The sequence below is a fragment of the Limulus polyphemus genome, unplaced genomic scaffold (assembly GCF_000517525.1).
Source record: "Limulus polyphemus unplaced genomic scaffold, Limulus_polyphemus-2.1.2 Scaffold1156, whole genome shotgun sequence".
In the NCBI taxonomy this organism is placed as follows: Eukaryota; Metazoa; Arthropoda; class Merostomata; order Xiphosura; family Limulidae; genus Limulus; species Limulus polyphemus.
The window spans coordinates 193,941-205,190 of NW_013666766.1; the positions used below are offsets into that span (position 1 = coordinate 193,941).

At 28.5% G+C, this 11,250-nt stretch overlaps 1 protein-coding gene across 1 annotated transcript in view; it reads right to left on the bottom strand.

The window, feature by feature from the left end:
- Nucleotides 1-2,436: 2,436 nt before the first annotated feature.
- The window catches only part of LOC106462395 (PAB-dependent poly(A)-specific ribonuclease subunit PAN3-like), a 61,641-nt gene continuing 52,827 nt past the window's right edge, over nt 2,437-11,250 (bottom strand). Inside the window, 1 exon segment of the mRNA XM_022389643.1 lies at nt 2,437-9,994. Coding sequence (XP_022245351.1) covers nt 9,848-9,994 — 147 coding nt within the window. The 3' untranslated portion in view covers nt 2,437-9,847.

Sequence of the window (11,250 nt, forward strand, 5' to 3'; positions counted from 1 at the left end):
CCCCGTCATTTTTGACGGGCTATATGCTAGTAATATAATATTAACCACACATGCCAACTATATCCAGTACTAACGACACCTTTCGCCTAATACCAGGGCTCTTCAGGACGCTGGGATACAACAGACATAGTACCAGGCTATTAGTAGTGTTAGACACGCTATTTATATTATGTGTTATGCACGCCTATCATGTTTTTTACCTGCTTTAGTTATATAGGAATTTAAATTTTTTTTCGTGTATTTGGTTTGTGCGGAGTTTTAACAAGTCGTTGAAAATGCCGTTCTTTGTTCACTATAGTAGATATCTATTCTGCCCGAAAGGATATTACAGTAACATATAGCATCTGGGTTGAAAAGATTAGCGACTGTAATATCCTTTGTTAGCCGAGTTGACATTGTCTAAATGTTACAGCGGACCACTCCCGTGAAAGAACAAAAGTCACAAGATGACCTGTTGACTTGACAAAGAAATTTGGTTTACTCATTCATTTTAGGTGCGTTAAAAAGGTTAATTGTGTTGCATTCTTGCTTTCACTCAGAGTCTGAGTTATTTATACTGCCCACCGCTAAAAGTAATTGTTGAGCATTTCAGTTACGCTAAGAGCCGCTTAACATACGGTAAATCTGTATTCTTATTCTTTAAGTTACGTCACATTTTGAAATGTAAATGATAGTGTGATTAATTCCTAACAATTTGGTATCAACATTATTCATGCATGTTTTCCCGTCATTTCAAAAGTGAATGTTGAGCTTTGTCTGCGTGCGCAGCCTTTGAAACGGGAGACAGACGGACGCTCGAACAGACACCACGGTTCGCTATATATATGTAAGATTGTGTTAATTAATTTTAGTGTTAACAACATAAATGAGAATATAGAATTAGTACTACCAAATATCCAGTACAGTAGTGTAATTTTGATATTTCTATTTGAAACATTTTATTACATTCTTGGAAATGTTACAGAATACTATAATCAGTTGAATATGTCTAGGTTTCACATCTTGAAGTGTGAAAAAATGTGTCGTTTGGTTTATGTTATTGTAGGCTATACTATAAATGTTCAGTTGAATAACTTTCCAAATAAAGGTCAGTTCTACCCGATTATGTTTACATTAGTAATCACTGATGTACTTACTTTCACTTTAAAAGAATATGAGTGGCGACTTATTAATTTATAATAAGTTTCTCATTAAATGATTCACCACAAATTAAAATGTACAGGGTCTCTATTCCTCAAAATAAACTTACGTAGATTAGAACTAAAACATATATACCTAGTGATTAAAAAAAGTTAATTAAATACAGTGTTCAAACTGTATTATATATAATAATTAGAATGCATTGATTTATCAGTTGGGTACCCAATAATATCTCCTGATGTATGATCAGCCCAGGTTAACCTAAATTTATATACTAAGTTAATATTGCAGAATAATCATAATAGTAAACATTAAAGTAAATTAGAAATAATAAAAGTAGATATATTAAATATCATAACCCACACTGTGTGTCTAGACTATCATAAAAGCTTCATTTGTTTACTCCTAGTCCAAGTATGAACTATCATACTATGGTTAAAATTATACTTGGCTCAACCAGCTTATTATATTAATCCATAAACTAAGCTAACAATGTGGAATAATCTATTTAATAATAAAAATTAGTTACATCTATAATAAACTTAATAACCAATACATTTACCTGATAAGATAATAACCATGCTGTAGTAACCTTTGATACTGTCCCTCTTACAAAGCCAAGAAGTTATGCAATTTGAGTCATAAAGTATCCATTAATTGTTACGCTTTACCGCATATTCAAAAATAAGGAAAGTTGACATCAATAAAAAATTGAGCTTGACTTTTTTAAAGTTTATGTTGAAAGCAACCTGTTTCATGCAAGATTGTTCTTTTACAGGTTTATTTTATCACAACTTACTTGTTTGTATTTATTAGAATAATAAATAGTCTGTTTAATGTTAATTCCTATGAAAATAAAAAAGTGACTTTTTGATTAATCATGTAAACAACAGTAAAATTCAATGAGGTATTACCTAATGTTTAAAAACAAAAGTATAGTCTGCTGCATGGTTCAACCAATTAATATACTGTTTAATTTTATTTCTTGACATTATTTATTTTAGGAGCAATTTCTTAATAAATCTAAACTTCCAGCATATTTTTGTACATTAAAAATACTGTTTATCAATTTGATTACAAAAATAATGTGATACTACTTCAAAGTTAAAAAAAAAGAAGATATGACTGAAGTACATTTAACATTATACTAATTAAACAAAATGACCTATAACTCCTGATAAGTTATTTATTTACCGAATCTTACTCCAGGGTTTCTATTCATAGCATTTTCCATTTGTGTAATACTTAAGTACTAAATAGTACTCAGAGTACATAAAAAAATAAAAGAGCTGTAAATAAAAAAAGAATAAGTTTGAAGTTTTTATTTAAGTTCACATAAAAAATAAATTTACATCAAACATTTGTACAAGAATGTGCTCATTGTATACAGGTATCTACATATACTCCTACAGCTAACAATAATATTCACTGTACTTAGTTTTCTTGTCCATCGTGCAAACTTTCACGAACCTTCACTATTCAGCAGGATAATGTTTACTATGAATACAACTACAGCACTTATCTTTTGTGAAATCAATTTTATTTCTATACAAAATTAGCACTTTCCCAAAAGAAAATGTTGGTGAACTTAAGTTTAAATGAGTTATTTATTATTTTTATAATCAAAATTTAAAGATCAGTAAGCCAGTTATTATGTAAATTGTATATTCTAAAACAAACTTGTGCTATTCATGAATGGTAAAAATGCACCATTTATTTTTGTTGGATATTAAATGTTACCTATGAAAGACTACAATCAGCTAAACAACTTCCAAAACACTTTTCACTCCCTACCCATAACTATTTTTCATCACACAATTACAATTTCTAACAAATTACTTATAAAATGGTGTAAACATTTTTGAAATCTAAAAACCAAGACATACCTTACTCAGATAAGATATGAGCAATACTGCCTTCATTTAAAGCCTTTCATAATCTTATGAGTAAATATTCAAAAAAAAAAGTTTAAAAGAAATTTTAAAACATTACTCACAATGATTAAATTATCTCATTTTACTTACAATCTTTCAGTATTCCATAAAATTACTACCATCAGGATTTAAATTTAAAAAATAACTAATTTCCCCAGACTTTCTACAACTATGGGAACAAAATACTTAGTCACCAAATCAGAAATAATAAAAAATAGTTGGACTTTTTGTTCTACTAAATGTTTATGTTTGGCTAAATTAAGGTATAAATTTTAGTTTTGTCAATAATGCCACTAGAAGTTAAACCAAACTTTACTTTTTTTATGACAAGTTAAAAGGCAAACATAATATCTAATTATAATAATGTAATCTAGTGGCACAATGGTAAGCAATATCATTCTGAAGTTTTAGGCTTAACAAAACAGTTTTTCTGAAAATACATCTTTAAATCTTAAAAAAGGAAGTTTCTCTTTCATGATCAACAAACAAAAAAAAATTCTAGTTCATGAATTTTGAATGGTTGGATATTTTCAACAGAAACGAAGGAATCTGTTGTAAAAGACTAAACAAACAAAACCCGATAATCATTAATAATGAAAAAAGGAAAACAATAAAAAAAATTACTTTGGCCAAATAATCTGACTATATGATACCACATGGATATTGAAAATAATAACACATAAATTTTTTTGAACAAAGTTAAAATTCGTCTAAAAAGTTCATTCACATGTCATATGTTAAGTTTATAATCCCAGATATTACACTGAAAGATTAACATCTTGTTTTGTTTTGAGTTTTTAAAGCTATTGTGTGTTGCAGTAACAATCCTCATGATTTTGATCTTGTTTATGAAGAAAATTCTGATTAATGTAGCTTAGTACAAAATACTGAAATGTGAAGTTATTTTATCAAAATAAAATCATGCAATACTAAATATTCATAGTAATTCAATGATCTGTTATTTTTTCTTTCCAAAAGGGTTCTGTAACATGTTCTTCTTACATATTTTAATTTAGAATAAAATATTATGTTCAGCATTATGAAAGGTATTTCTCAGTAATTTTCCTACAATACAAACAGTTTAAAATATTTATCATACCTGTTTTATTAAATCTCTGCTGACTAACTTAACATCTTCTTTGATTTATGCTATTCATAAAATAAATGTTTATGTCAATTTCCTTAATATTTTGTGACTTTTAGTTCACATGATCTTAGATATGGAAACATTAGTATTTATTATTATTATTGAGAAGCAAAGCCTTAATAATGACAATTTAAGGACAGTAAGAAATGGAAGCACATACTATAATATATTTAAAAAGTTTACTGTAAAATTAAAAATGGACAATTTATAGTACTAGTTATAAATGCAGAGACATATTATTGCAATTTGGAGGCTAGTACAGTAATCTGCTTCTTGTGGAAATAATACAGATAACAATAAATAGAAAAAAGGTGAAAAATTAAACTATTTTACAAGAGTAATTGACTGTAAGAGCAAAATATGAAAATGAAACCACTGACTTGTTACTTGAAGTAAGAGCCAAGCCTCTTTCTGAACTTCTTAAATTATTATTTTACATCAAAAGTTTCTGAAGATCATAACAGAAACTCGTATTTTTTTTGCAGGATTTTAAAGTAATTTATCTTAATTGTACTTTTCACATAAACAATTTTGAAAAATACATAAGTTTTCTTTTCCCATATGCTTTAATATTTCTGATATTTAAAATTATCATAAAAAAATAATAAAATTTCTTATTGACTTAAACAATATAAATGTAAATAGTGTTTAACAAGTCATAAAAAGATCATAAAATCTCTAAGACACTGCAATTTTACAAACAAACTTTGTAAAGAAGTATAGGCACCAACATTTCATTATAACACAAAAAATAGTGAACAAAGATTCAGAAAGAGCATGTTTGAGCTTTTGTTGCTATTCTTCCAACCATTCATAATGGAATTTGTGTATCAATTAACACTATTAATGTTTGTGAATCAATAATTACTGTCTTCAAGATGAATATGAAAAAAAGAAAATTACTGAAACAAATTGGGAACAAACATTTCACTGCACCAAATGCAAAGAAATTAATTTTCTTTAATACAAACAAAAAAAGAAAAAAAGCCAGACGTGCAAGAAAGTTTAATTAAGGTAACTTAGAAGTACTACTTTACAAACTGTTATCATTAAAAAAGTATATACATGCATACAGATGAAATATAATTCTTTTTTTCATATACTATCCCAAAAGGATAGAACCCCAAATTTTAGCATTATAAGCCCTCAAGCTTACCATTGAGCGTCTGGGGGAAGTTTGATATTAATGTTCAATCATTATATATATATATCAAATCTTTCAACAATGAGTCATACTTGTGCATGCAGGTGCCCAAATTATATTATTTTGAATTTTTTTTAAAATCTTAATATATAATTATGTGCTATAAGTATTAACGCAGTCTCACTTCCTCAAGAGCCAAACCTAAAATACAATTTTAAGCCTTATCATTTTATTAATTTATCATTACTTTCTGAAAAAAAAAAGCTAAAGCTTATATGGACCATATCTTGTTACAAAGACCTCCATGAAATTCAAGTTATGCTTTTATCTATTTATTATATCTTGAAAACATTGTTTACAATATTAAGATTCCAAGATGTAATATTTTTCACTATAAAACAAGGCAGAGGATTTACTTAAATGTAGCTCATATGGTTTTAATATTTTAGCACAAATTACAGAAATAATGCACTGATATCAAGTATTATAATCATAATGGCAAAAATCCTTTTGAATGATTCAACTTATTGTCATTAAGAAAAAACAACAACAAAAAAAATCTTATTTAGGATGACACTGCTTTGAGAACCTGGTACATTTTTACAGCTACTCCTTGCACTCAAATGATATACATCCACGTGCAAAACTAAAGCCATTCTAAACACAGTTCCTCAAAGTCATTTTCTAATACTGAAAACATACTCTATAACTATGTTAAAACCATACAGCAATAAGAACTATAGATCCCAGTGAATAATGAAATTTGTACTGCACTCAGAACCACAGACCACTGTGCAACCTATCCTACATTCAGAAAAACACCAATAATCATATTACAAGCATACTGTATTCTTAGCTACAGAACCCAGTGAAATAAAGGATTCACTGTTTAACTAAACCATGATACACTTTGATATTCAAAACTATTTGATAACACATTCAAAAATTATTATTTGTATCACATGACTTCTATTCTGCATTAAGAACAACAGATCTAAAAAAAAAGGTAGGCATAATATAAAAAAGAAATATAAAACCAAGTATATTATGCCAATGTAACTGGATGCACAGATTATAACACTCTATGGTAATGGTTGTTATCTACTCAGACTTGCATATCTACATCAATGTGGTCACATTTTAGAAAACTTTAAAAAAGGAAAAAAAAAAAATGTATACATCCATTATCCAAAGAACACAGAAGTTTTATAGGACAACATAAAAGCACTACTGCTCTCTGCTTTTTCTTTGCATTTACAAACACATGCAATAACTATATTTTTACACCCTTTATCCAACAAAATAAGCTGATTTTTCTTATATTACACACACACACACGCATATATATATACAAGTTATGAGAATAAAAATAAAACCTTCACAGAAATATATATTTCTGAATATATATATATATGACATTAAGCCTCATTTTTTTGCCATTAATGGCCAGAGATATGACAATATGTATTTACTATTATTATTCTTTACATAAACTACAGTTCAACAAAAGAACAAGTATCTTTAGTTCTGGGTAAAGATACATATACCAACTAAATCCATGAGGTCCAGAGTCCAAAATGTACATATAAAGAAAACTGTCATGACAATGCTAAAACAATTGGCCTAACAGCACATGTATAGTGCACCCATACATAAAAACTTGTATTGATTAAAAAAATACACTATAACTTTACACTTTCAACTGTTCATTATATAGAAATGGAATATTAACTTACAATGATCTGTCTTCAGTGACTTATTCTTCTCAAACAAATATTGTATAATAATTGTGAATTAACTAAAGTAAAACTTTTTTCATGAAATTTAACTATGTGATGAAAAATCTTTTTTAAAATACCTTTAAATATTTTTCCAAAATTTCATTGCTATACCTAGGATTACTGTTTAGGCTCATGTAGATTGCATCAGCTTTGTAAACACATTTTTCTACACTATTTATGCACGAAATTGTTTGTTTTTGCTGTTTACAGCGCTACTAATTTCGTATTGAGGTACAAAATAAATCTAAACAAATAGACCATCAATATTGCAATTAATCTGATTAATTACAGCTGGGATTCTCTATGAAATTTACTAATTTCACACAATTTGTTTTCACAAGTTTTTTAACTCCTTTAAACCCATAATTGTTTGCACGTTCTGCTGGAATTATTTTTCTGATGTCTCAATAATTATCACCATACCTTCTAAAATTTCTGGTCTATTTGTAAAAAGGTGGTTAATAACATGATTTGGATTAGTTTTCTGTCAAAGAGACAAAAATGTTATTGGATGCTGTCACCATCCAATGAGTAAATCAGGATTTTCGGCTGGATGCTGTTAGCATCTGCTTAGGTTTAAGGAGTTGAACAGGAAAAAAAAAAACCTAAAAACATAAAATTACTCAGTATGATGCATGGTGGACCTCACCAGTGGTAATTAGTATAAAAATAAGTTGGTAATTTGAGGGATAAAATGAAATATGTTGTTTGTAATAGTTTTCAATAAAAACCATAGACCTTGTTAAAATAAAAAGATAACATCATGATTACTAAAACTCTCATGGCCTTTTCAAATAATTTTACAGTAAGATTAAAAGACACCACTACCTGAGATTGTATGGCCTGATGAGTAGCACAAAAGCTATTCTTTGTGTATTTAAACAATTATAATTAAAAAAGGATCTTTTTATGAACAGTAAATATCAGATTTTACCTAAAAATTCATTGATATTAAGCAACTGCAACACTTGTTAGATCAAACATTTCATAGTATTATAAAACAAAGAAATATGGATCAACTTGGGCCTTAATGACCATCCACAAAGAGACTTGCAAAAAGTTGTACTCCAGCTTTAGTTAGCAAAGTCTAGTATATTTTAACAGGTGAGAGTTCATCAGCACAATAGTCAGTGGCAAAAACTGAGGAGATGACCCAGGCAACAGTGTGCAACATAACCAAGAAGGATCTATGTGTGGAAAAGCAACACAAGTTGCTTCCACAACATATCAGTTCAACCATTGCATACCTCAATCAGCTGGAGAATGAAATGGGTATTCATGCTGTTCCACATGAAGATATGCTCATCAAGTCACCAGATACAGTGCCTAAGGACTTCTGTGCAATAAGACTGTTAATATAAATCAATATAAAACTATTATCTTTGTCTACTACACGGATTATGGCAAGCTTTAGGGATAAGAGTTGTGCTTTGAACATAAACAGCTTTATGCCAGATACTTTTGTATTAGAACTTGCACTCCAGACAGAGCATGACTGGATATATTGACATGAATTGTAATGATGTGGTGAGGCTCTAAGTTATTTTTGTATAATGCACTCAACCTCTGTTAAATTCTAAATCAATAACTTTGCAGATTTTATCACTTTATTTGTAAAATTTAAGTAAATTAGACTGGTAGAAGTTTTAATAAATGCAGAGATATCCTACTGTAATTTTAAAAGTATTTTCAACTGTGATATAAAAAGTTTTTTCAAGAGATGATCTTTTTTTTGTAAAATTTTTCTTATGTACGTCATGTTTCCTGATTGAATATTTATGATCCATAGATTATTAATTCTTCCACAAAAAAAAAGTTGATTACTTTTTTCTCTTAATTGCAGCATCTATTATAAATAAAATGTAACTTCATACTGATCGACCATAAATTAAACGTCACTCTAGATGCATCTGCTTCATATAAAACTCCTCATCGTGCTAATTTTTAAATATATCACTGATGTTTGAAGGTAAATTCTAATCAAATTTGCTTATTAGTGTTTAAAAAAAAAATATATATATATTGTTGTTATACCAGCAGTATAAGAATACTGTCCAACTTGTCCACTGATGACCAACATTGTAAGGACTATACAACACTCAGTATAAATTGGTAAACCGAGTATAATGTCAACTCCTTCAATCCCTGAGTAACAATTCATCATGCGCATGAGAAATGGCAATTTTTTCACTTTCACAAGAAAGGTAAAAAAACTTAAGCAATTTAAAATAACCTGTTTTGAGGCATTTATTATTATTCATTATCTCTGTGTTTTAATGAAAGCTGCCCATTGAAATGGATGTAAGTGAATGACAAAACTGTACAGTGTTGAAACTTGAAGATGGATAAAAATAACCAGCAAGTATAATTCGTTCATTTAGGAATGTACATATTAAGATATTTGATTCTAACAATATCTATTTCATTCTTCACTGTGAAATATATTTTTTTTCCTATTGCTATGCTCTGGCTGGACAATATGACACAAGACTATATATCAATTCCAACTTTCAACAGCTTTCTCTGGCATTTGAGGCTCACAGTTCTTACTCTCCAAATCTCCAACAAGATGACATGCAGTTGTGACTGGACATAAATATGCAATGAACAATTTACAGATAAGTCTTCTGTATTGGCCACAATTTTCTCTGGTCCCATACTACTTTATACAAAGATTCTCCCTTTTTCTGCAATATTTAGGTTATGTGGGAGTATGAGGCTTCTGAGCAGCCAGTAATTCATTGAAGGATGATTCGAAACAATGTTTCAGTTCTGCATAACTGACAACCAAGACGTTCTGTTCATCACGAGATGTGAGGCAAATCTTCTCAAGTGAGCCAGAATCCAACTGTGGTGAAATTATTTAAAAAAAATTAATTGTTTTACTCTCTTTAAAGTCTTAAAAAATACAGAAGTTGAAAATTTGTTACATAATTGATTAGTATCTGTAACCCATTATGTGTTTCACTGAAGTTTTTGTAGGATTTTTCTCCTGTATCCTATCACTTTTGTAATAAAAATATATTCAATTTAAAATCTGAACAATGGCCAACTACAATTTTTTTATTATTTTGTAACTGTTTCCTCATAAAAAAAGTCAGAAACAAAGAAATTAATAGTTCCTAGAAATCTTTTGAGTTTTACATTAGAAAAGAACAGCTATACTTCACTGTAAAAAATTATAAGCCAATGGTTTTCATTACTCTCTTTAAAGAACCTGGTATTATTAATACAGATATCTAAAGAACCACAAAAACAACAACACATAACAATATTATCATACTACCGTAACGGTTTTACATGTACATTCTAATGAAAATTCTACATACAAGTCTAAGAAACAAATGAAACACTACTTGTGATAAGTAGAAAATCAATTATCAAACATCTGAACAAACAAACAAAAATCATTCTCCACCTTCTAATAGCAGTATGAACCTACCTTAAGACTAATTTGTACATTTAATAATTAAGCTCATTTTGAATGAAACATTATAAATGCCGTGTTTTATATCAACAATCACTAAAAATGAGTTCATAATTCTGTTTAAACATAACGGTGGTAACTAAAACACGAGTAAGTTAGTATTAAAAACCAACATTATTCTATCACATAAGGTGAATCAATGTTTTTCTAAGTCACATCTAAACACCCTCTTCCACCCTTGTCAATAACTTGGATTATAGCTAATGTGTAGTGGCATTAGATACTGCTTAGTATGTCCTACTGTTTCAGATAAAAATCAAATATTTAAATCTTGAATTATCTTTGAGATTAATATGTCTTATAAGTTACAAGTTAAACATACAATAATAATTATTACTTACAAGTACGTATGTATATCTATACATAAAAAAAAAAAGTTTGTTTATTTTGTTCGCTATAGGAAGCCAAACGGTTGAACTTACAAATTTTAAAATAACTTCATAATAACCAGTTTTTTACAAGAAATTTAATGATGCTACTTATTTTGTATTTGGTGTAGTATTTAATGATGAAATTGACAATTAATGATTATTGCGCCATTTTGTTGTAATAAACATACAACAATATACTCACAACAGAAATTATATGATGAGATGAAAATGTGTTATAACGGCACG